Source organism: Panulirus ornatus, chromosome 19 (genome assembly GCF_036320965.1).
Source record: "Panulirus ornatus isolate Po-2019 chromosome 19, ASM3632096v1, whole genome shotgun sequence".
NCBI classification, from domain to species: Eukaryota; Metazoa; Arthropoda; class Malacostraca; order Decapoda; family Palinuridae; genus Panulirus; species Panulirus ornatus.
The window spans coordinates 61,982,598-62,009,624 of NC_092242.1; the positions used below are offsets into that span (position 1 = coordinate 61,982,598).

General features: G+C 37.8%; 1 protein-coding gene and 1 long non-coding RNA gene across 8 annotated transcripts in view; one reads left to right on the plus strand and one right to left on the minus strand.

The window, feature by feature from the left end:
* On the plus strand, positions 1–19,042 carry LOC139755569 (uncharacterized). Of its 4 annotated transcripts, none has more exons than XM_071674046.1 (9): positions 1–37; positions 3,263–3,336; positions 3,888–4,002; positions 6,476–6,643; positions 7,833–7,907; positions 11,001–11,223; positions 12,195–12,400; positions 13,055–13,227; positions 14,478–19,042. In XM_071674046.1, exons 2-9 carry the CDS (start codon positions 3,277–3,279, stop codon positions 14,742–14,744), a joined length of 1,287 nt encoding a protein of 428 aa, XP_071530147.1. In that variant the 5' UTR covers positions 1–37; positions 3,263–3,276; the 3' UTR covers positions 14,745–19,042. The 4 variants fall into 4 exon arrangements, with proteins under 4 accessions (XP_071530147.1, XP_071530148.1, XP_071530149.1 ...); XM_071674047.1 differs by lacking the exon at positions 1–37 and adding an exon at positions 1,554–1,675; XM_071674048.1 differs by lacking the exon at positions 1–37 and adding an exon at positions 2,853–2,917.
* LOC139755570 (uncharacterized) overlaps positions 19,031–27,027 on the minus strand; it is a 14,737-nt gene continuing 6,740 nt past the window's right edge. For 3 of the 4 annotated variants that reach the window (XR_011714125.1, XR_011714126.1, XR_011714123.1), the window contains one exon: positions 19,031–20,082. This is a non-coding gene — a long non-coding RNA (uncharacterized lncRNA). Of the gene's footprint in view, positions 20,083–24,616; positions 24,836–27,027 lie in introns of those variants that run through there. The other variant, XR_011714124.1, reaches the window with a different exon arrangement.

Here is a 27,027-nt window from a genome sequence, read left to right on the forward strand (position 1 = left end):
AACCTTGATCAGTTGACGTTCGGCCTGTAAAGTAAAGGTAAGTCTTCTAAGTCGTTCTTCTTTAATGTTTGACTGGGATTTCTTTATCAATCAAAATCAAAGTCAAGATCGTGATGACAATAGCTAATAATTGCACTGTTAATACACATAGCTAAGTTGTATCGCCATTTATGTGATAATTTATGATAAAAAAGATTCTGAATCGTAATTAAGATTTATTAGGTGTATTTATAAGTGTGCCTGAAATTTCGGAAATAGTTATATGTATAAAGTATGAGATAAATGTTGCCTTTTTACGGAAGGAGCTTCGTTAAAAGTTACTGATGGTGTCCATCAATGTGCTGACAACATGGATTATGTAGAGTACTTTCTTATTACTCGTTATCACGCGTCTGAGAGGTTTAACGATAGCATCGTATCATCTTTATGTTCAGCCTGAATAAATATTTTTTTATTCATATGACTAAACTTTAAGAAAGTGAGAGGGTGGCTTGTCTCCAGGGAGGAGGTTGCGTGCTTTTCATTGGGGTGTTATGATATATATATATATATATATATATATATATATATATATATATATATATATATATATATATATATATCATTCTTTACACTTATTTTGTGAAAATCAGATGTATGAATAAGTCTGTTGAGTACCTGGTGAGTTGAGAGGCTGGTGGTATGTACAGAACGTTTCTGGGAAGAAGCAATGTGGCTTCAGGATTAAGAACGTGTGAACCAGGTGTTTGCTTTAAGAATTGGAGTAAAAAGCTAGTTTGAGAAAGAAGAGACTATGCATGTGGCATTTATGGATATATGGTAAGCGTACGATAGGGTTGATAGAGATGCCTTAAGAAGGTGTTACGAATACATAGATGTGAAGCAGATGTGCTGATAGCAGTGAGGAGATGTAAGGAGCAATGGTTTTTAAAGTGGTGGGGCGCCACACTTCCCAAGGGAAGAGTTAGCACCACCCATCTCATTGATGAGTACTACCCGGTCACCAAAGTTAACATATATAATTTACCGTCTCGTTTGGGACATACGGATTTAAGCTGTAGCGGTGGCAAAAGTGGGTGAAGGTTTGACTTTATTATACGTACAGTCTTCTGTTTTCCAATGACTTTTCATTTATTTAACCATTAGGATTATCAAATATATAAACAGACTATGTATGAAAATTATTACTCTTGTACTAATGCTCCCAGTAACTGCCTTAAAAGCAAGAAAATTTTTTGGTTTTAGTGTAATGAATATTTTTTGTATCTATTAATTAGTTTTGAAAATGAGTAATTTTTCACTTGATTGTAGTTACTATTTCCAGGTTATATCATGTTTCATTGGAATAAGGGGCATCAAGATAATAAAAAAAAATATAGAAGCAGAAAAGCTTCTTCATTCATCTAAAAACTCAAACTCAAGTAAGCAATAACTTTAGTAGTACAAAGATCCACCGCAGTAATCCCGCTTAAGCAATTAAGTACTGTATACTGGTATAAAAATTACTAATTGTTGTTTGATAAAACTTGGAAGGGTAAAGGGGGGCGCGGTATCCAGGACTGTGCTGAGAGGGATCTCCAGGCCCAAAGGTTTAAGAACCACTGATCAAGAGCCGCTGAAGAGCGTATGGCGTGTGTGTGTGTATGAAGAAGTGGATAAGCGGTTCCAGGTAAAGGTACGGTTGCGCCAAGGGTTTGTGATGTTTATATAGCTTTTTTTTAACATACTTTTCGTTGGGGTGAGGGAAGTGAATGTAAGGTCTACAGTCTGCTGTGGGTGAGGGATAGGGTTGGGATGTGAGTCAGCTATCCGGATGGCATGGATGTGATGGTCGAGTCGAGTGAGAGTGATGTCTCAGCTTGGGGAAATGTGTGAAAGTTTGTTTGAGAAGCGAGTCTCATTCGGGGAAAAAGTGGGAGGAAATGGGAGTGCCTTAGATATGTGGGAGTGGACGTGGCAGCAGATGGAACTTTCGGAGTTGGATTGAATCATAGGGGTCAGTGAGGGCTCGAATGGTCCCGAATGCATTCAGGAATGTGTGGGTGAAGAAGAGGTCAGTGTACGTGAGGGCAAAGATGGGTATTTTTGATGGCAGAACAGAGCCGGACGGTGTTATATGGGTACGAGACTCATGAGGCCCTAAATGCAAAAGGACCGAAAGACGGTGGATGTGTTGGAAATTAAATGTCCGGACAATATGTGATGTGCTGAGGGCTGATCGTATAGAGAGTGACATACTGACATTATTAGAGAGAGGTGTCACCGGTGGTGAGCGGAGCAAGACCCAGAGAGTTGAACAGGGTGTGCTAAGATGGTTTGGACATACGGAGAGGACAAGTTGAGTGAGACAAAGAGGATATGCATGTCAAATGAGAATGGATTAAGAGAGGGGTTGAGGGAGACCAGGAAGGATATTGAAGATGAAGTGAAAGGGGCTTTGAGTTACTGGGATTTGAACATGCATGAGGGTGACATGCGTGCATTGTTTAGAGGAAATTGGAGCTTTGTGGAAAAAGGAGGGAACCAGACTTACAACAACCATATAGAGAAGGGCAAAATAAGGTAATAGAACAACGCTTGTTTTAGAAATGAAAATATAAGAATTGTGAAAGCACTGATTTATAAACCTAGGAAATTAAGAGAGAAGACAAAGAAAAATAACAGTAACAATATAAGTACTCAAGATAGGTCTACATAGCAGACAAGTGTACAGTAAATTTGATACATCAATAGAAAATGGGAGGTGTCATTTCAAAGGCTAGACCTCCCGAATACAACTGAATTGAACTGAACTGTGGTAGTTAGAGGGCAACATGCTATCAGCGGACTGAACCAGGGTATATTTATAAGTTTGAGGGGCTTGGTTGTAGATAGAGGAGCCTTGGTTTCTTTGTATTATAAATACCAGCGAAAGGAGGTAAGAAAATAAGGCCGTTTTCGTGCTAAGTTTTCTAAGATACAATGTTTTCGTATAGATCATTTCTGTTTTGAGCTTTTCATCATCATCTTGGCGAGTTCATAATCCCCCCTTTCCTCCCTTGACCAAATCCTGGATTGCATAGCATCACCTATGGACGTATCTTGTGGTTGTCTTCAGCGAAGTACTCTTCTCTCATTCCTCTTCAATTTCCATTCATGACAGTATTTGCAGTATTAATTGAAAATAATTTCTTTATCCTCAGGAAGATTAGACCGTTAAAAAGTTGTTACCTAGTGTTACTTGTCTGATTCATTAACTCTAAATTCAACTTTTACATTCCAGCCAGTGACGGCAAGATGGACAATCCTCGAGGTCTCCTCGGGTTTGGTGAGGAGATAGAAAACTACACCAAGACTGTAAGTAACATGGCAACTTTGTCTCACAGGAGAAGTATTAAGGAGTGTGTTCAAAATACAATGATATTGCTCTTCATGTTTAGTAGGGGTGAATAATGTAACCTTTAACAGTTGGTGATAAAACCCAGACACTGTGCCTTATATACTGGGAGAGATTATTCACTGCTGAGGAACAATGCTGACTAGGGAAGTAATGATCCTTTTTATGCACTGCACAGAGCACAACAGCTCTGTTCCATGTGCTTTAGGGAGGGATTTCTTAAATGTTTTCAGGGCTCCAATTGTAATCAGTTAGTGAATTTATAGTGAGATCTTTATGATGACAAGCAGTGTATTGCAGAAAGTCAATTTCAAGTTTCCTAATGTTATATATCTTACTGCATTTAATGCTGAATATCACTCTTGTCTTATGGTCTTAATTGGTTAGTGTGTGTAATAGTCTTAACTGAGGTCTTTGTTTAAGCAATTTATATATTGTTTCAGGTTCATGATTGGTTTATGTAGGTAAGGGATCCCTTAGGTCATTGGTTAAGCATTGATTTCTATTTCAGGGTCTTGACTGGTTTGTATATGTGAGAGACCCAGCTGAGGTCTTTAAAGCACAGCCAACATACTTTATCTCAGAATGGGCCTTTGTCACAATTGCACTTCTATCCCTCATTCATGGTAATTATACCATAATCATTTTTCTTTCTTTTGCTTTGATGTACTTACAAGGATACTTTGTTTTGAGGATGAGGACATATATATATATATATATATATATATATATATATATATATATATATATATATCTATATATATATATATATATATTCCATACATTTTCGCCATTTCCCACATTAGCGAGATAGTGCCAGGAAACAGAAGAAGAAAGGCTCATCCACCCATATATATATATTTTCTTTCTTTTCTTTTGAGCTATTCGCCAGAGACCTCCCCTCCATTCATGTATATATATATATATATATATATATATATATATATATATATATATATATATATATTATCCCTGGGGATAGGGGATTAAGAATACTTCCCACGTATTCCCTGCATGTCGTAGAAGGCGACTAAAAGGGGAGGGGGCGGTGGGCTGGAAATCCTCCCCTCTCGTCTTTTTTTTTAATTTTCCAAAAGAAGGAACAGAGGGGGCCAGGTGAGGATATTCCAAAAAAGGCCCAGTCCTCTGTTCTTAACGCTACCTCACTAACGCGGGAAATGGCAAATAGTTTAGAAGAAAAAGAAATATATATATATATATATATATATATATATATATATATATATATATATATACATGAATGCCTATACATGCATTATACACACATATACATATCAATATATACATACATACACATACACAGACATATACATATATGCACAGGTACATAATCATACTTGCTTCCCTTTATCCATTCCTGTTGCTACATCACCATACAGGAAATAGCATTGCTATTCCAGATTAGAGATTATCAGCTTTAAATTGTACTGGACTCCTCTATTTAAGTAAGATTTAGTATTTGAATCATTGATACATACATCAAATATTATCTTTTCAGGTTTGTATTTAAGATTTTAATGAATATGATACATTGGCTATGATTATGTATATAATGATGCAATTTTTATGCAACTATGGTTATAAAGACATAAAAATTGTCACTGAAGGAAATGCTTGTTTAGATTACATAGAACCATTCTGTTTTAATTAGCTAAGTAATTAGAGATAAGGAAATATTACTAATATTTGTTGCAACCATATTGTCAAGGATATTGATAGTCGTATAGAAATGCAGAATTTTTGTCAGCTTAGGTATAAATACCTTTATTAACAAGTAAAGATTAAAGCAGTTTTTTCTCTAAGATTAAAGCTGCAGCATGCATGAAAAATTTATGAAAAATTTCATCTTGCTTAAGGTTTAATTGTATATGTTTCATTATTTACCTCATGGGGAAGCAATATTGCCAAAAAGCTAGAAAGGTTGTTTCAGTTTTTATTTCCAAAATGTATAGAATATACGGGTATCCTGAGACGAAATGGGCATATATATATATATGTGAAATCTTGTTGGTAACAAATGCAATTAGTAAGATTGTTATCTGATTAAGTGCATTGATAACCATGTCTGAGATGACAAGTGAAGTAGGTAGGTCACTGAATTTCGTAAGTATACTGATTAATATTTCTTACATATGTCTTACATAAGCTTTTGGTCATGATTTCTATATTTAGATTTCTGTTGTGCAATCTGTGTTGATTTTTTCCTCGTGAAGGTACAGTACATTTATCTCACACACTGCATTCTGATTGATTGAGTTTTATATTTTATCATGGTTTGATATACTGTAATCATTAAGTTTTTTGATGTGAATGATGGTATTTTAGTGCAAGGAATAGAGTGAATTGGAATGATGTGGTAAACCTGGGTCAACATGCTGTCAATGGATTGAACCAGGGCATGTGAAGCATCTGGGGTAAACCATGGAAAGTTTATGGGGCCTGGATGAGGAAAGGGAGCTGTGGTTTCGGTGCATTATACATGACACCTAGAGACTGAGCGGGAATGAATGTGGCCTTTGTTGTCTTTTCCTAGCGCTGCCTTGCGCTCATGCGAGGGGGAGGGGGTTGTCATTTCATGTGTGGCGGGATGGCAACGGGAATGGATAAAGGCAGCAAGTATGAATTGTGTACATGTGTATATATGTATATGTCTGTGTATGTATATATATGTATACGTTGAAATGTATAGGTATGTATATGTGCGTGTGTGGACGTGTATGTATATACATGTGTATGTGGGTGGGTTGGGCCATTCTCTCGTCTGTTTCCTTGCGCTACCTCGCTAACGCGGGATACAGCGACAAGGTATAATAAGATAAAATGATAGAAATTGATAATTACTGTATATAATTCTGCTGTCGGTGGATTGAACCAGGGCATGTGAAGCGTCTGGGGTAAACCATGGAAAGTTCTGTGGGGCCTGGATGTGGAGGGGAGCTGTGGTGGGTGGGTTGGGCCATTCTTTCATCTGTTTCCTTGCACTACCTCGCTAACATGGGAGACAGCGACAAAGTAAAATAAATAAATAAATGAATAATTTGGCTTTTATACTGCATCATCATGCATTTAATTTTTCAGCCTTTGTTGTGGGAGGACGATGGAAGTACAACTGGCTGGCATGTTACCTTCTTGGTGTGGGTATGGAAGCAATGTCCTTCTGGACACCTGATATTGATAACTATTGGCACTCTCAAACTACCATAATGTTCTTGGGGCAGAGACTTCCCTTCCATATACCTCTGATTTGTGAGTTGATTACAAAATTTCCTTTAAGAAATGCAAAGTTTTTAAGTTTTAAGATTGAAATAAGCTAATTGACCCATTTTAAGAATTTAACCTGTATAAGATGGCCTTTGTATTATATTATTTTTCAGGATGCTTTGTCATGATCATTAGAAATGCACATATACATTTTCTCAGCCTTATTATCCTCACTCTTGATCTGTCTTTTCCACTCTAGGATTTATGATTTCTACCATGAGTATTTTTTTTGTATATTACACATAATTTTATACTTAAAACTGTAGGATGCTTATGCTGTTTCCACTTATTCTCTAAACTTCATGAAAATAGGTTTTGTTCACTCATAGATTATCATGTAATTCAATTCCAGTCTTAGCCTTTTGGTCAAATCTTATAAGCATTCATTTTATATTTCATATCTCTTTTTTTTTTTTTTTTTTGTTTTTTTTAATTTTCCAAAAGAAGGAACAGAGAAGGGGGCCAGGTGAGGATATTCCCTCAAAGGCCCAGTCCTCTGTTCTTAACGCTACCTCGCTAATGCGGGAAATGGCAAATAGTAGGAAAGAAAGAAAGATCTCTTGTTTATTTACATATGATAATGGTGCTACAAATTTTTTCCTGAACTATGTTTTTTATCTACAGTACAACAGTTTATAGAATTAATGCCATTAATCACTGTGTTGGTTCTGTATAAGTAAAAGGATTGTAAATTCACCCACTTGAATTTTCTATTAGGTCCCATGCAGTTTGCAGCATTACATGGTTGGCTTGCATATACAGTCCTTCATTGTGAACAATATTTTTGTTTCAATTCTCCTTTCTACCCCATATTTTTATCTTATTTTATTAGGTACATTCCTACTACTTTTGTCCATTTCTGTAAATTTGCCTAAGAAAACCATTCTTCGTTTGTTTTATTTCGTACTATTTAATTAGGTGGCATCTAGTCATACAGGACAGCCATTCAAATATGCAGAATGCTTCATCAAGTGTGTTAAGCATTGTTGAGGTTCTAACTGTTGCAGTTTTAGAGGTGACCAGAAAATGAAACAATTGTGAATATTCTAAATGCACCACACTATAGATATGGAAGGAACATTATTGCAACACCTTCCTCTCTTATGTTCATATCTTTGTCTGATGTTAAGAATACTCCTACACTGTAATTGTTATACTGATATTTTTTTCACAGATCCAGCTTTCATGTACAATGCAGCTTATATGGTGGCACATGCAAAGCTTCCTCGCTGGGCAGAACCCATGGCTGGTCAGTGAGATTTCGATTACTGTATTATATATCAAATTTCTTTGTTGAATATTAGCTTTTGTTGTGATTTGTAAAGAGAAAATTAGTAGTAAATCCTGAGATGAATATTCTTCAGGTAAAATCGTTCATGAAACTTGAAGCATGAGAATCATCTGGTTAATCTTGGGTTGAGATGTTGGACATATGTATGCAAGGATCAGCTTGAACCTGCAAACTACTGCATATAGTGAGAAAAGGCAAATTAGATTAGCAAGACATAGACAGGTAATTAATTTGCTTTGTTATATAGATGATTCATACAAACTGGTTCGAGAATGTCATGGATTTATGTCATTCTTTATAGCAGAATACGTTTGGTAATTTCCTGCTGTTCACCTCTGGCTGTATGATTTTGAACAAATTTAGGTATTTCACAAAGATAGCAATTTATTATTATTTTTATATGCACTTGGTGATGAACTGATTGCATATTTAGAATACTTCATAGATGGATTAAGTGTTTTTTTTTTTCTTACCATTGATGAAGTGGTCACACCTCACTAAATCCTGTTGTGCATTAACAATACATGGACAGTCAGGGGTTTCTGGAACTCTAGAACTATCCCATACCATATGTCCCTCCTCCCATTATTTCTTCTGCTGCTCTTGCTCCCTCTCCTCCTCCTTTCTTCCTGCTCTGTCCTTTTGCTATGGAGTATAAAGTGTTGTGCTCCAGTTTTGTTGCCCTCAGGCTTTCCCAGTTACTTCCTCAGCAGAGTATTATATTTGTAAATTGAAGCATCTTACTTTGTATTATCTTTCTAGCATTTTGTTGGGCCTCAGGAAAATAACAGTGAAACTCCTTAATACTGTAACTATTTACATATATGTAATAATGAGCTTTAGGAGAATACAGATGGTAATTATGACAGGTATAGGAACCTATCATTCCTGTAACATATCAAGACTAATGCAGAGGGGTAGATATTTACTAAATAAGGCACTTAGAGCTGTGGGATATTGATTGCACTAGTGGCACTCTTCCCTCAAGTGGGCAAACCCACAAATTATCATCCACTAACTCCTTTCGTGTTTAAGTTTATTAGGTTATACACCAGCTGTTCTCAACTTGGGTCCATGGAACCCCAGGGCTACATGAAGACTCATCTGGGGCACATCAGATACATTTCATAGAGCAAAAGCATATTGCCATTGGCCTGTTTTGTTTGAGCAGGACACTGCTTTGGTACAAAAGGTTTACTTTAAGCTGCATTAATTTGACAAGATTGATCTGTTTAGAAATAAAGAAAATCAGTCATGAAAAAGATGAGTCACCATTAAGAGTGGGTGCATGATACCTTACACTGAAGCCAAAAGGTTACACATGCTACCTTACACTGAGATCTAGGGATACACCAACCGAAAAGGGTTAGGAACTAGTTTTACATCATCAGTGGTTTTTAAGATAAAATGGAATTTGTGAAGAGCAAATTCATAGAATTAAGATGGGTCACAATAAAGATAGACTATAAGAGTTAAGTGATGGTTATTGCTTATGCATCATAGAAAAGAGTGAAGAAATTAGTGGTTTATTGGAGGTGAGTGAGTGATTTTACAGTTTAAATGCAAGGAACTGAATCTTTGTGTTAGGGTATCTGTAGGCAGGAGTGGATGAAGTAGCAATTGATTGTATGATTGGGGAGCTTGAGGTTCCCAGGGTAAATGAAAATTGGGAAAGAGCATGTTGTGTTTTGCACTTAAAGAGGAATGGTGACTAGGAATATTTGTTATAGGGATATGTACATATGCAGTGTATGTGGGTTAGAGGAATTAGGGGTAAATGAGCATTATTGGATTATGTGATAATTGAGAGGTACCTAAGGAAAGTTGTCAGATGTGAACATACTGAGAGGGCAGGGGGGGACAAATGGAATGTTTGATCATTTTACAGTGGTGGAAAGTGTAAAAGATTCTAGTGGTTTTAGGAAAAAAGGAGGTGGCGTATGTGTGCAGAGATACCACGAGAGATTGAGCGGAGACATATGTTGAAGACGTAATGAAAGTGAATGAGCTTAGAAAAGAAGCTTGTATGCAGAAATGCCACGAGCAACTGAATGAAGGGTATCATTGGTAATAGGATGTGCAATATTACCATGGCTGTTTAGCCTGTTTTTGAGTGATGTAATAAGGAAGGTAAATGCAGGGTTGTAGAGCAAAGGTTAGATCTGTGGTATGTTACATGGGAAGTGAATCATTTGCTGTTCGCAAATAACATGGCTCTGGTCGCAGACTCCAGAGAGAAACACCCAGAAGTTGGTGACAGAGCTTGAGAGAATGTGAAAGGGGAAAATTGAGTGAAAATGTGAATGAAAGTATTCTAAGTTCATGATGTGTAAAGGGAAGATGGGATTTGATGGCTTGAATGGAGTGGGTCAGAAGTGGAGTGCTTTAGGTACCTGGAAGTGCACATGAGAGTGGATGCAACCTTGGGGTCTTGTAGTGAGTCATGTAATGGGAGAGGAAACTTAGGTTCTGAGTGCATTAAGGAGTGTGTGAAAGGAGAGGTTGGTTTCTGACAGGGCAAAGATAGATATGTTTGAAGATCTAGTAGTCCCAACAGTGTTGTTCGGATGTGAGTTGTAGGCTCTGAATGCATGAGAAAGGAAGAAGATGAAAGGATTGGAAATTTGAAGCCTGAGGACATTATAGATTGTAAAGCATGTTGATCATGGAGGAATGACACTTAACAAGAGAGGTTTAATAGTAAGTGCACTCTGACTGAGAGAGCTGACCAGGATCTGCTGGGTGAAGCAGGGCATCTTAAGCAGTCAGGGTAAACCATGGAGTAGTTTGTAGGATTTAGGCTTTGGTTTCTGTAAAATACACATGATAACTAGAGAGTGGATGTGTGCAAATGAGGCCATTGTTCATTTGTTCCTGACACTAAGGCTGAAAAAGCAGTTAGATACTTTATAAAAAATTCAGAAAGGTAAAGATTTTGCTGAAATGGTATTGATATACAAAGTAAAATTAACTGAACTGTATTGCTTTTGTAATTATAGACCTATATTTGAAATTAGTATTTCATAGTAATGTTAACTATTATTTCCTCAGCTGGTTTGATGGAGGTTCTTATTGACCTTCCATATGACATCATAACTGTCAAGTTTGTTCATTTTACTTGGCATGACACCGATCCCAATATATATGACCGCAGTTACTGGGTTCCCTGGAATTCTTACTATTTCCATCTTGCCTCTGGTACAGCATTTACATTTGCCCTTGGTTTTTGGCGCCGTAGAATCACAGGCACTGATGAAAAAGGAGAAGTTTCCAGGTATGTTGAATTTGAACATAACTGAAAGATGAATGAATTACCATAAATTGTAATAATACTTCTTTGTATTTTCTGTCATATATGTCTTTTTTTTGCCATTACAGCCTGGTTGTATGTGGAAAATCTAATTCAAATGTTTGTATTCCTAACAATGTTCATATATGCATGGACCCAATAATACTGTTCAGTATATTTTTTTTGAAGAATTTTGCAAGCTGGTGTAGCAATCTCACAAGTAAATCATTAGCTCCATTACAGTAAATGGGCCACAATAATTACTTGTCATTTGCACTTGGTCCTCATGAACCACTCCACACACCGTGTCTTTTCATGTGGAGATAGCATGACCCCTTATTAGTACCAGACTGCATTTGGGAACATGACATGCCTGTGAACAAATGATAACAACCTTCAATAATACTTTCAGAGCTGTGTACTGAGTAAAATAATTTTTTTGTGTCTTTTAGTTCATATTGCATAAACAATTACAGTCATTCAGATTTTTCAGGAACATCCTCTATAATCTTGGAATCATAAAAATTAAGACTGATTAATAAAATTGGCAATATTAGAAACAGACTGCAGTGCTGGAGACTGAAATGACCAGATCATCTATAAACCTTGTGGGTACCTACCAGTATACAACCAGTATGAATTATACTGTTTCACTGCTATTGTCACTTTAGTGAAACAAAAATAGTCAATTTATGTCAATTTGATATAGACAGTGGAACTGAGAAAAGTAGATGAGGTCGTAGTAAGATTCCTAACTCATAGTTAAAAAATTCAGGTGGTTTAAGCTTTAGCAGAAGTAGCTTTGAATTCAGTGATTCAAATCAAGTAAATTCAAATGAATTCAGTAATTAGTTTCTTATTATAGACAGGTACACAGATCAGTATTTTTCTGTATTGTATTTTATACTGTATACCATACTTTCAAAGATAGAGACCAGATTTTTTTTTTTTTTCAGACCTGGTAAAGAAATTCTGTGTGCTGTGCTGGCTAGCCTCTCTGGGATTCTTGGATGTGTCTTACAGTTCATCGTCTTGTACCATCCCCTTCATGATATATATGGCATTCACTCAGAAAACTGTCTCATCACTATGGTAGTTGTATACTTCTTGATTGTCTGGTCGGCTGATCGCACACCAGAACTCACTTCACGTTGGCAAAAGGGTTAGTATGAATCTCATTCTTGATTAGATTTAGTCTATTTATTTTGAAGCTGCACAGTTTGTTACTGTCTTCTCCATAGGATAATTGACAGTTTTGTGACATGCACTTAGATGACCACAAATATGCGGACTATCCAGGCAAGAGTTAAAGTAATCACCTCTAAAGGAAGATCAGTCCCCCAAATATACATACATTAAATGATACTCTACCTACTCGCTAGTGGCATCATTATTTCTTAGTCATTCATGACTCGGTTCTTTTAAGCTTTAAAAGAAGTACAATCATTTTGCATTTCTAAGGCATTCTTCTTTTTATGAGTTTTTTTCTCTTAGAGACTGTATTAATTTTATAGAAGGGTTTTTCATATGAAGACAAAATCTCTTCCTGTTTTTATAAATTGTTTACTAAACTTTTCAAGACCAATGGTTAAACTTAGATTAGTATTAATCATCACAACAAGACACAAGTCTTAAGTGTGAATGCCCTGAAATTATTCTAATTCTTTGAGAGTTTCAACCTTTCCTTGATGTTGGTACTCTGGATTGATCAAAATCAGAAACAGATACCTTTAAGCCTAGGCAGGTGAAGAGTGTATAGATATAAAATGTGTGCTTATAGGTGAACTCAGCTTTCATAAATCTTGTTTTCCCTTAGATGAGAAGTCTCATTGGTCAGTGATAATCATTGTGTTCAACATGGTCCTGCACTATGGTATCTACTTGTCTATGGCTATCTTTGGTAAGCCTGAGGAGGAAATCTCAATAGGTTTACATGAACGCACTGGGCCATGTGACGAGAAGACCAAGGTTCATACTGCTATCGGAGGTGTAAGTTTTTCTTTTTGTCATATCAATAGCACTAGAGAATTTTTATTGAAAAATTCAATGTTTCTACCTACTAACCATGTAGAGTAACTTATTTTATTCATAGTGCATTGCATATCAAAAAAGAATTCTTTTTCTTTTTTCTTTCAAAGTATTCGCCATTTCCCACGTTAGCGAGGTAGCGTTAAGAACAGAGGACTGGGCCTTTGAGGGAATATCCTCACCTGGCCCCCTTCTCTGTTCCTTCTTTTGGAAAATTAAAAAAAAAAACGAGAGGGGAGGATTTCCAGCCCCCCTGCTCCCTCCCCTTTTAGTCGCCTTCTACGACACGCAGGGAATACGTGGGAAGTATTCTTTCTCCCCTATCCCCAGGGATAAAAAAAGAATTCTATGTGTAGTAAATATTCAACCATCTGAAGGTTAACTTTAAGTCTATACTTCGATGTCATTACCACTGAACATCCTTTGTTTACCTGTTATTGAATACAAGTTATGTTTTGTTTATGTGGTTATTTTTGTGTTTCATGCAATTTTTGGCAGCTAGCGTACGTTATGTTTTGTTCGTGTGGTTATTTTTGTTTCATGCCATTTTTGGCACCTAGCACTATCTGAAAGACAGCTGTTTAGAATAGACAAAACTTTTCTTAATTGTAAATGTTCATACTGTACTCAGTCAAGTTGAATTTTTAAGTGCCTGGATCCTCAATAATTTTGTTGATGTAGTTTGGAGATCGAAACTTTTGTATACGTAGAGAATCAGTTAAAAGAAAGGGGAAGAATAGGATGATTATAACTCAAGAGTGATGAAGTGAAAACCTGCTGATGGATTAGAAAGTGAAGCCTTGGGGAAAAAAAGATTAGAACTTTTTTAGACAATATGGCACAACCAGTATGCATGTAACTCATGGAAATTGAGCTCAGATAACATTTGCCAAAAAGACAGCAGAAGTCAGGTAAAAAGTGTTATGAATTATATAGTGGGAATTATCATTCTAAAGGACAGAAACTGGTAAAAGGATATAGTGAACATATGGGAGCATGACTATATGAAGATGTGAATCTACATTTTGATTGTAATTAGATCATCATGCTTTGATAGTAATTTCTTAGGAAATATATATGATTGTGGAAAGTCACCCGGGGTCTTTACTTGTTCATTAATATTTTTTATTTCATATTGTTTACCATAAAAATTATAGGTAATGTAGACATGTACAGTGTTCAGTGATATAAACCTTAATCTTCCTCCTCAGGTTTTGGAACGGCGATCATATCTGTGCGTAAGTGATTATGATGAAAAATACTATGATTTCCACTGTCTGCCAGATGGACAGGCTGTCAGCGATGGAGTGGACTGGTACACTATCTGTGGCACGCCCTTTCCTAATCAAGCCGAGTACATATCTGTGATGGCTCTTGTCTGTTTTGTAGCAGCAATTGTTTTCTATAATTTGCTGTTCAGAAGTGCTAGCACACTTGTCTACAAAGAAAAGGCAGAAGTGAAAGAAAAAGTGAATTAGAATTTACATCAATAATGTAGTGTCACTGTTTATAGCTTAAATACTAAGGTTTATATCTATTTTGGTCCAATGTGATAAAACCATCCAAGTTCATGGTTCTGTATTCATTGTAACAGTACAAAAATATATTGAAAAAAGCACACTATCTGACGTGCTCTTTCCCAATTAAGCCAAGTATAAATCAGTGATGGCATGTCTCTTTTATGGCAGCTTTTGTTTTATATATTTTGTTGTTCTGAAGTGCTAGCATTCTTATCTACAAAGAAAAAGTGGACATGAAAGAAAAGCTGTACTAGAAATTTTGTCAACAATGTATGCTGTCACCAATTGTAACTTAAGTACTGACAAATGTGTTTATTTTGGTTCAGCATGTAAAATCATTCCAGCTCTAGGTGCTTAATTGTAATAGTACAAAAATATGTTTTCAAGTATCAGTGTATGTTCTGTATTACTCATCATATGAAGATGTACAGTTTACAAACACACATGCATGCAGGAAATGGTGAGCAAGTATGAAAATCAGTATATATGTATGTATATATGATTAAGTAATGAAAGGGTAAGAAAGATATGAGGTAATAAAGAGAGTGTGGGTAAGAAATCTGAAGAGGATGTGTTGAAATGGTTTGGACATATGGAGAGAATGAGTGAGGAAAGGTTGACAAAGATTATTTATGTGTTAGAAGTGGAGGTTATAGTTGGTAGGTAGCAAACAACCAGGGAGATATGTTAGCAGAACAGAACGGTGACAGTTGCGTAGAGTCAGTGGTTGTCAAGTTGCACTCTTCTGGCCCAGGTAGCTGCCTTTCCTTTGTGCCTCACCCACACATGGACTACTGGCTTTTTGTTTACAAACAGACAATCTTTCCTTGTTACACATAACACTTAACAACACCTAACTCACACAACTCATTCTTAACTCTAGATTTTCGTGCTGTGAGCACTATGTGCTAGCCCTGCCTTTTGGCAAAATGATAGAAGCAGTAGTAGATAGGAACATTTAGGCAGGAGCATTAGGTAAAAACATTAGGTAGTAGTAATAGGCAGGAGCATTAGGTAGTAGTAGTCAGTATGAATATTTGATAGGCACTTAAGGCTAAGGAGTGGCACTGCACTCCACTAGTTATCGAGACTCTGTTGCCGTGGCCATCCCCTTGAGGGAGTTCCAGTTGGAAGTGGCATCAAAGGTATAGACAGATAGAGGTGGAGGGAACACAGAGAAGCAGGAGACCAAATTGGGGGTGAAAGGATGGAGTTAAAAAGATTTAGAGCAATCAGGGCATAAGGGTGAAAGGCGTGCAAGGAATAAAGTGAATTGGAACGTTGTGGTATACTAGGGTTGACGAGCCATCAGTGGACTGAACCAAGGCATGTGAAACATCTGGGGTGAACCGTGGAAAGGTGTGTGGGGCCTGGATGTCAATAGGGAGCTGTGGTTTTGATGCATTGCACATGACAGCTAGAGAATGGTTGTGGCTTTCTTCATATGTTTCCTGGCATTACCTCACTGACGCAGGAAACGGTGATCAATCATAAAATAATGAATATATAGTGAATAAATAGATAAATATATATAGGGGAGAAAGAATACTTCCCACGTATTCCCTGCATGTCGTAGAAGGCGACTAAAAGGGAAGGGAGCGGGGGGCTGGAAATCCTCCCCTCTCATTTTTTTTTAAATTTTCCAAAAGAAGGAACAGAGAAGGGGGCCATATGAGGATATTCCCTCAAAGGCCCAGTCCTCTGTTCTTAACGCTACCTCGCTAATGCGGGAAATGGCGAATAGTATGAAAAAAAAAAAAAAAAATATATATATATATATATATATATATATATATATGGTTCTCAGTGAATGTAGGTTTGTGGCAAGGGTGTGTGATGTCTCCATGGTTGTTTAATTTGTTTATGGATGGGGTTGTTAGGGAGGTGTATGCAAGAGTTTTGGAAAGAGGGGCAAGTATGAAGTCTGTTGTGGATGAGAGAGCTTGGGAAGTGAGTCAGTTGTTGTTCGCTGATGATACAGCGCTGGTGGCTGATTCATGTGAGAAACTGCAGAAGCTGGTGACAGTTTGGTAAAGTGTGTGAAAGAAGAAAGTTAAGAGTAAATGTGAATAAGAGCAAGGTTATTAGGTACAGTAGGGTTGAGGGTCAAGTCAATTGGGAGGTAAGTTTGAATGGAGAAAAACTGGAGGAAGTAAAGTGTTTTAGATATCTGGGAGTGGATCTGGCAGCGGATGGAACCATGGAAGCGGAAGTGAATCATAGGGTGGGGGAGGGGGCAAAAATCCTGGGAGCCTTGAAGAATGTGTGGAAGTCGAGAACATTATCTCGGAAAGCAAAAATGGATATGTTTGAAGGAATAGTGGTTCCAACAATGTTGTATGGTTGCAAGGCGTGGGCTATGGATAGAGTTGTGTGCAGGAGGGTGGATGTGCTGGAAATGAGATGTTTGAGGACAATGTGTGGTGTGAGGTGGTTTGATCGAGTAAGTAATGTAAGGGTGAGAGAGATGTGTGGAAATAAAAAGAGCGTGGTTGAGAGAGCAGAAGAGGGTGTTTTGAAATGGTTTGGGCGCATGGAGAGAATGAGTGAGGAAAGATTGACCAAGAGGATATATGTGTCGGAGGTGGAGGGAACGAGGAGAAGTGGGAGACCAAATTGGAGGTGGAAAGATGGAGTGAAAAAGATTTTGTGTGATCGGGGCCTGAACATGCAGGAGGGTGAAAGGAGGGCAAGGAATAGAGTCAATTGGATCGATGTGGTATACCGGGGTTGACGTGCTGTCAGTGGATTGAATCAGGGTATGTGAAGCGTCTGGGGTAAACCATGGAAAGTTGTGTGGGGCCTGGATGTGGAAAGGGAGCTGTGGTTTCGGGCATTATTGCATGACAGCTAGAGACTGAGTGTGAACAAATGGGGCCTTTGTTGTCTTTTCCTAGTGCTACCTCACACACATGAGGGGGGAGGGGGATGGTATTCCATGTGTGGCGAGGTGGCGATGGGAATGAATAAAGGCAGACAGTGAGAATTGTGTGCATGGGTATACATGTATATGTCTGTGTGTGTATATATATGTGTACATTGAGATGTATAGGTATGTATATTTGTGTGTGTGGACATGTATGTATATACATTGTGTATGGGGGTGGGTTGGGCCATTTCTTTCGTTTGTTTCCTTGCGCTACCTCGCAAACGCGGGAGACAGCGACAAAGCAAAATAAAAAAAAATATATATATATATGTATTTCTATATACTTATTTGCCATTTTCTGCATCAGCGAGGTAGCATCAAGGTCAGATGACTGAGCCTTTTTCTTTTATCACCATTAGCAAAGTGGCACCAAGAAGAAATGAAGAAAGGCCATATCCACTTACATCCATTTTCTGGCTGTTGTGTGTGATGCACTGAAACCATAGCTCTATATCCACAACCAAGTTCCAGAGACGTTTCCATGGTTTATCCCAGATGCTTCACATGCCTTGGTTGTTTATGCTCAAATATATAACAAAGCTGCAAACCATACAAAACATGGCATTCACAACAATAACAGGCTTTCAAGCAACCATACTGCACAACAAAATAGTTACTTCAGATGCAATCTCTCCATTATGGTCAACTCTTAGTTCTTTGAAGCAGAATAGGACCCCTCCTAGCAAATCCACAAATCCAAGCAAAACTACCAACTGCTAGGCAGAAACATAATGCTTATTCCTGCTTCATACATCAACAACCAGTGATCTCAGATTTTCCCTCACCCAACAAACACAACTTTGACAAAACATAAATACACTATAATGACCCAACATTCACTAAACATTCACCCTCCCAACCAAGTTGTACACTCCATTCTATGATATACACCCATTAGAAACTGCACTCCCCACATATGTGTGAGTTACACTTTCTCTTCTCCTTTCTAGACATCACTCATTCTCCAAAAATATAAAGACGTATTCAGCATATCACAAGACCTCTCATGCCCAAAATACAACTTTCATACTGAAGACACTGAATGCTTATTACTGTTATCCTGCACTCGCCTGACATAAACATACACACAACATCAACCAGCTTTTTGACCTTTGGTCCTTCCCAATGTTACCAGACTATGCTTCCAAGCAGTCACACTGCAAGTGAGAAGCCATTTTTATTGAAAATAGTTGAAAATTATGTCATCATTCCTCACAAAAAGAATTTTTTTTTTTGTAAGATAACAGGATCTTGGATTGCTGTTTAAGGAAAGGAAATGCAAGTATCTGCTGTTACCAATAACAAATAAACAGTATTAAAGGATGAATATGTACACTTTCATTTGTTATCCCTAAGTACAGATATAACCCATAAACATGATGAAAACTTTGTAGTCATATGATCAACACCAGTATAACTGCCATATAACTTGTCAGGCTGTAGCCTTTAGAACAAATATGCTAGTGTGGATAATCTCATATGAGGCACTTTTAACACTCAAAGAGCACTTGTTTTACTTTAATAAGCAAGACAGGTTTCCCTGTGTATTAATGCCCTCCATAATCTCAACAGCACCAAAATCAAACTATGTCAGACAAAGAATCTTCTGCTGTGAAAGTTAAAAATGGTTCCTGTAGATCCGTCTGACAATCTGCTCATGAATTGAGAACACAATCCAGTCTAGACTTGAAGAACAATATTGGACTGTCTAATTTTAACTGAAATGTCTTAAGATTTTTATGCTTTCCAAAGTATTCACTTCTTTTTTCCTTCTCTTGTACTTCTCAAAGGTTTGTTGGTTGTTGTCTTTTGCTATCCATATTTTTTTCTCATGCTGAGTAAATTATTCTCTTTCTCTCTCCTGACGAGTTTGAAATTTCTGCTTCCGAGCTGATATCCTTAAAAAATTAGTCAAGCTTTGCCAAGTTTTCCAATGTTCTTCCTTGTCCCATGAAACTGCAGAATCTATTTTGGTTCTTCCTCATTTATCACATATTCCATGTATATTAAGAGGGTTTACTTTCACAAAGTATCCAGTTCATATTCTCAACATTCATACTTCTAAACGTCAATGTTGGTTCCAATTTTTTCAGCACATTTTTCTTTTGATCAAAATCTGCCATTATAGGAACTTACCTCATAATAACAGATTTTCACCAAAAGGAAACAGGCTGGAAAAATCGGTAAACTTCTTGCATCACTGCAACTATTTCATTATCGTTGTCATATACATTTTCTTTTGTTTGTCAAGCACCTCTACTTAGATGCAGACTATCACTGTGATTAGGGAAGCCATAGTCATCTTGATTTTTCATATTTCCTTCTGCATTAGCATGGATGTTCATTTTTCACTTCAACATACAGGACCTGAAATGAAGACTGTGTATGAGTGAACCGAAAGACTGTATGCATTTGAATAAAAGAATAACAAGATATTTTTCAGCAAAAAAACTAAAAGGATTGTGCTCCAAGTTTCAAAGGTCCATCATTTACCGATACACTACCTTTTCCAAACTAAGATGGACTTTCCTCTCTGTAAATCACTTTTCTTCTCAATAAATTAACAACATGGAAAAGCTAAATGACATTTAGCTTTTTCATCAAGATTGTATCTACAATGTTTGCAACATCTAGTCTGTCAACCTTCATTCTGACAAAAGTTCAAGTTCTACTTAAGATCATATTTTATGTGCAGTGTTTTATTGCTTTCCCATTGTAGCATCCTATGTAATCAATTTCCTGTTTATTCTTTTATTTTTAAACAATTTCCTCTCCTTACACAAATAAAAGAACAGCTCCACATGTGTGACAGCTAAGCTATAATACAAAATAAGTAACAATGGTTCTGAAGAGGGTTGTCACTCAAAAGACGTGGAGATCATATAGCAAAACATTTAGGCAAGGTTTCTCACATGCCAGCCTTCAAATGAAAGACATGCTTGATACAGATAGAATACAAGGATGAAAAATAGATAAATGGGAATATAGAAAGGTACAGATGTGTTCATAAACTCAGACTGATAGAAGACTGGCTTGACTAAGAAATAGACATACACATATACATTTTTCTTATACATATTTGCCTCATCCCGTGTTAGCGAGGTAGCATTAAGAACAGAGGAGTGAGCCTTAGAGGGTATATCTTCACTTGGCCCACCTTCTCCGTTCCCTCTTCTGGAAAATTATAAACAGGCCGGGAGGATTTCAAGCCCCCCACTCCCTCCCCTTTTAGTTGCCTTCTATGACATGCAGGGAATAATTGGGTAGTATTCTTTCTCCCCTATCCCCAGGAATAACACACACACACAAACATATATATATATATATATATATATATATATATATATATATATATATATATATATATATATATATATATATATTTTTTTTTTTTTTTCATACTATTCGCCATTTCCCGCGATAGCGAGGTAGCGTTAAGAACAGAGGACTGGGCCTCCGAGGGAACATCCTCACCTGGACCTCTCCTCTGTTCCTTCTCTTGGGAAAAAAAAAAAAAAAAAAAAAAAAAAAAAGAGAGGGGAGGATTTCCAGCCCCCCGCTCCCTTCCCTTTTAGTCGCCTTCTACGACACGCAGGGAATACGTGGGAAGTATTCTTTCTCCCCTATCCCCAGGGAAATATATATATATATATATATATAATCCCTGGGGATAGGGGAGAAAGAATACTTCCCACGTATTCCCTGCGTGTCGTAGAAGGCGACTAAAAGGGGAGGGAGCGGGTGGCTGGAAATCCTCCCCTCTCGTTTTTTTTTAATTTTCCAAAAGAAGGAACAGAGAAGGGGGCCAGGTGAGGATTTTCCCTCTAAGGCCCAGTCCTCTGTTCTTAATGCTACCTCGCAAATGCGGGAAATAGCGAATCGTATGAAAAAAAAAAAAAAAAAAAAAAATATATATATATATATATATATATATATATATATATATATATATATATATATAAAAGTAAATTCTTAAAGGATGAAAAGAAAAAATAGATGAATTGATTGACACAGTGATGATTGGATTATGAAAGGAGAGACTCATAAAAAATTATTCAGATAAAAAGACAAACAAGATAAAATGAGGAATACTTTGCATTCCTCACTTTTGTCACCAATGGTCATTTCTTTGCCTGGCATTGCCCCATCCTCCCTTTCAACTGAAAATGCATATAAATCAGTTGGTACTTACCTGTGGTTAATCTGCAATCACACACTTACCAATAAGAAGTCAAGAGGAGTGTTTGTCGGAAGCAACAACTCAGAATAAAGAGGAGGGGGGAGGGAGAGAAAGAGACAAAGAAAACCAAAAAATGACAAAAGATGGCAAGAATTGGAGGAAGCCAAGGAAAGGAACAGCATTCCCACTTCTAGCTCAGAGGGGCCGTGACTACACATTCATAGCCCAGACTTCCTGAGGGGGTGGTCGTCATGGTATAAAGGTGGAACATTTTTTGCCTAACACCCTAGTTCTTGTGGAGTGGAGTGGGTGATGGAGGCAGTCTGCTTGGTTATCAACAGATGAATTTGCTGCAAACAGCTATTTCTGAAGATTCCAAAGATACAATGTTTGTTTACTGAATGACGTTATGTATCATATGATTTTTTATTACGATAAAAGGGAGCCTACCATGTCAAGGAACGGCAGTCACATGACCCCTCTGACCTTCCCTTGGCTATAGACTAAACTCACAAGTGTTAAAGTCCGAACTTATCCCAAGAAGGGAACACGATAGATAGAAGCATGAAAAGAAGATAAAAGAATATTGAGTGGGGTGGGAGGGGTCGTGGCCTGTTAAAGGGACATCTTTAAACTTCTGGAAATCTTAAAAGGATGATGCATTCAAAGGGTACATAAAGGGAAACAATGCTGTAGGCACATAAGCATATCATGATTTTTTTGGTTTACAGCTCTGTAAGGAATTGCAATGACCCAAAACAACTGTACACAGATGACAATGAAGGAATGATTAGGATGGCAAGGTAGGCAGCAAGACACTACCTTCTCAGGAATAGTAGTCCTGTTTACAGGGGAATTTCATTACGAGGAAATGACCAAGGAAAACTTTGATACCCATAGAGATACATAATAATAAAGACACAAGTTTCTAGAATATGTTCAGGAGAAAACCTTGCATTAGTAAATCAAGGAGCATAGGAGAAACAGAGGGAATGATACACCTTCAGTGCTTAGACCTTGTGCTCATGCAAAGTGGCATGAACATTAAACTTATCAGATATGATACACCTGCTGCAAAAAGTGGCTATGTATTGCTTGATTGCTTTAACAGGACAGATGTAGGGGAAGGGGTGGTGGAGATGGGATACAGGACTCAAAGAGGTGACAAACCATGGCAACAATTGTGAAGCTCAACAAACTATTTCAGCATATGAACTGGGAATGGGATTTCTATAACTAAGATACAGACCAATGCTATATAAGGTTCTGTAACCTACAATGGAGTCAGAACATAAGTTTCATTCGATGTAAAAGAAGATAGGTCGAAAAAGAGAGAAACTTCAGTAAAGAAAATCAGAAAATGAAAAAGAGTTTACTGATATGATTAAGTTACAGAAGGTACCTGAATTAAGACAACCAAGCTTTAATGAAAGGCTAAGGACTACAAATTTGCCCACCATTAAAGAAAAATATAGAGAGGTTTGACCTGGTTACAGCCTTCCAAGCTTCTAAATCAGTTGGACGACATAGACAGTGAGCAGTTCTTCACAATATTCAGTGACAGTAACCAAACATATCAACACGAAAATGAAACTTGCTTGGAAAGGATGTTTTAGCTTAATGATGGTAGATGGTCGGAATAACTAAGTAATGAAATTGTGAAATCAGGAGACAGACGTAATTAGAGGCATATGAGTTGTCAGGGCAATTTCAGAGAACGACAGCATTTTCATCATAAGGGTGACTTTATTACATGGATAAAGACTGAAGAAACAGATTTCTAGGCATACCGAGGAACATCCTCCAATATTATTATACAGAAACTACAAATGGGAGACAATACGTTCCGAGTCTTATCTTTCAAGAGAGGGTTCAATGTGTTGTTGCTATCCGGATTCTTTTTGCTGTTTTTCTGTACAAAAGATTGGATACTGAAATTATGAGCTATGGAAACTAACCTTGGAAAAGTCACCCGGCAGTGTTCCAAAACATAACAAAACGAGGTCCGAAAGGTCATGCGTTAGGTTCATAGATTTTAATTATTTATATTGATGATCTACACGCTTGAAAATAATGATGAAGTTATGGGTAGAATTACTATGTCCTGAGAGTTAATGATTCATTGTGAAACTTACCCAGAGCAACAGTAATATTAGGTATGACGAATGGTTCATGTGGTTCAGTCCATATGAAGGTGCTCCGGGAGGAACGAGATAACAGAATATAAACAATGTCATTGGCAGAAACTAACACTGGAGGTATCTCACTACGAAAAGGATTCGGGGGTATATAGAACAGCCACATCATCTTTAGAGACACATGTGTTATCAAAGAAGCATATTAAAACATATCTTGGGATTCATTCTGTGATGTTTCGAGCGCAATATGTTCTACTTGCATAGGCCCTCACATGAAGGAATACAAAATGATTACGAAAAAATAATGGTTAAACTAAGCATTGCTGAATTATTGAATTATATAAATCGATATTACAAAAAATTACAGCACACCCAAGTGTAGGTAAGACAAATAAGGGAAACACTACAGCTACTGTTGCTTAAAAAAAGAAAATGTTATATAGATGACCTTTTTTTTTTCCAAATGGGTAAAGACACGAGTTTAACAACAGCCACATAAAGATGTTCAAGTGGACGACCGTGGGAACCGCCTTGTTAACCACAACCTTTTACCAGAGGCTTCAGCGGTTCTAGGGTACACTACCTCCACGTCGCGAGGATATGTGGACTCCTTTATAGAGTGAGAAGTTCTTTGACTGGATTGTATTCCCAGTAATACAACCTTGGTAAAGATGACTTGAACACTTTCACTCGCGGTGTAACCTCTTGCAGGTGGCGTCCGCTGCATTATACATGACAGCTAGAGACTTGTGAACCAATGTGGCCTTCGGTGTCTTCCGAGAGCTACCTCGCGCGCGTGCGGGGAAGGAGGTTATCATTTCATGTGTGGCGGGGTGGCGACGGAATGAATAAAGGCAGCAAATATGAATTATGTACATGCGTATATATGTATTTGTCTGTGTATGTATATATATGTTTACGTTGAAATGTATAGGTATGTATATGAGCGTGTGTGGACGTGTATGTATATACAATGTGTATGTGGGTGGGTTGGGCCATTCTTTCGTGTTTCCTTACGCTACCTCGCTAACGCGGGAGACAGCGACAAAGTATAATGAAATATATATATAACTATTCATTTACTTCACTTTGTCGCAGTCTCCCGCGTAAGCGAGGTAGCGCAAGGAAACAGACGAAAGAATGGCCCAACCCACCCACACACACATGTACCTACACAAACGCCCACACACGCACATATACACACCTATATACCTCAACACATAAACACATATACATACACAGACATATACATATATACTCATATACACACCCACACATGCTGCCCCCACCCACTCCCGCCGCCACCTCGCCACACACGAAATGGAACCCCCTCCCCCACGTGCGTGCGAGGTAGCGCTAGGAAAAGGCAACAAGGGCCACATTCGTTCACACTCAGTCTCTAGCTGTCATGTGTAATGCACCGAAACCACAGCTCCCTTTCCACATCCAGGCCCCACAAAACTTTCCATGGTTTACCCCAAATGCTTCACATGCCCCGCATAAATCCTTTGACAGCAAGTCGACCCCGGTATACCACATCGTTCCAATTCACTCTATTCCTTGCAGGCCTTTCACCCTCCTGTATGTTTAGGCCCCTATCGCTCAAAATCTTTTTCACTCCATCCTTCTACCTCTGATTTGGTCTCCCACTTCTCCTCGTTCCCTCCACCGACACATATCCTCTTTGTCAATCTTTCCTCACTCATTCTCTCCATGTGACCAAACCATTTCAATACACCCTCTTCTGCCCTCTCAACCACACTTTGTATTACCACACATCCCTCTTACCCTTTCATTACTTACGCGATCAAACCACCTCACACCACATATTGTCCTCAAATATCTCATTTCCAACACATTCACCCTCCTCCGCACAACTCTATCTACAGCCCATGCCTCACAACCATATACCATTGTTGGAACCATTTTCCTTCAAAAATACCCATTTTTGCACTCCGACATAATGTTCTCACCTTCCACACATTCTTCAACGTTCCCAGAACCTTCAACCCCTACCCCACCCTGTGACTCACTTCCGCTTCCATGGTTCCATCCGCCGCTAAATCCACTCCCAGATATCTAAAAAAAACACTTCACTTCCTCCAGTTTTTCTCCATTCAAACTTACCTCCCAATTTACTTGTCCCTAAACCCTACTGAACCTAATAACCTTGCTCTTATTCACATTTACTCTCAGCTTTCTTCTTTTACACACTTTACCAAACTCAGTCACCAGCTTCTGCAGTTCCTCACCTGAATCAGCCACTAGCGTTGTATCATCAACCGACTCACTTCCCATGCCCTCTCATCCATAACAGATTACATACTTGCCCCTCTCTCCAAAACTTGCATTCACGTCCCTGACAACCCCATCCATAAACAAATACAACAACCATGGAGATATCACGCACCCCTGCCGCAAACCTACATTCACTGTGAACCACTCACTTTCCTCTCTTCCTACACGTACACATGCCTTACATCTTCGATAAAAACTTTTCACTACTTCTAGCAACTTACCTTCCAGACTATACACTCTTAATACTTTCCACTGAGCATCCCTATCAACTCTATCATATACCTTCTCCAGATCCATAAATGCTACATACAAATCCATTTGTTTATATATATATATATATATATATATATATATATATATATATATATATATATATATATATATTGGAAAGGATCACAATTTTGTGCGTGATCAAGATATTCCTATGAGTCCAAGGGAAAATGAAACACGATAAGTTCCCAAGGGCACTTTCGTGTAATAGTCACATCATCAGGGGAGAAACAAGAGGAATATATATTTATATATGTTCCTGTGTGTATGTGTGGAAATGCTTTGTCTTGTTACATTCACTACATAAATCCCATTACATGGAGCGACCTAAAGCTCTTCAAACCCGTTAAACTTTACACACGAAATTCACCAAGATGAAGATATGCGATACGATGACCATAGGTTCAAAAACCAGACACCTGAATT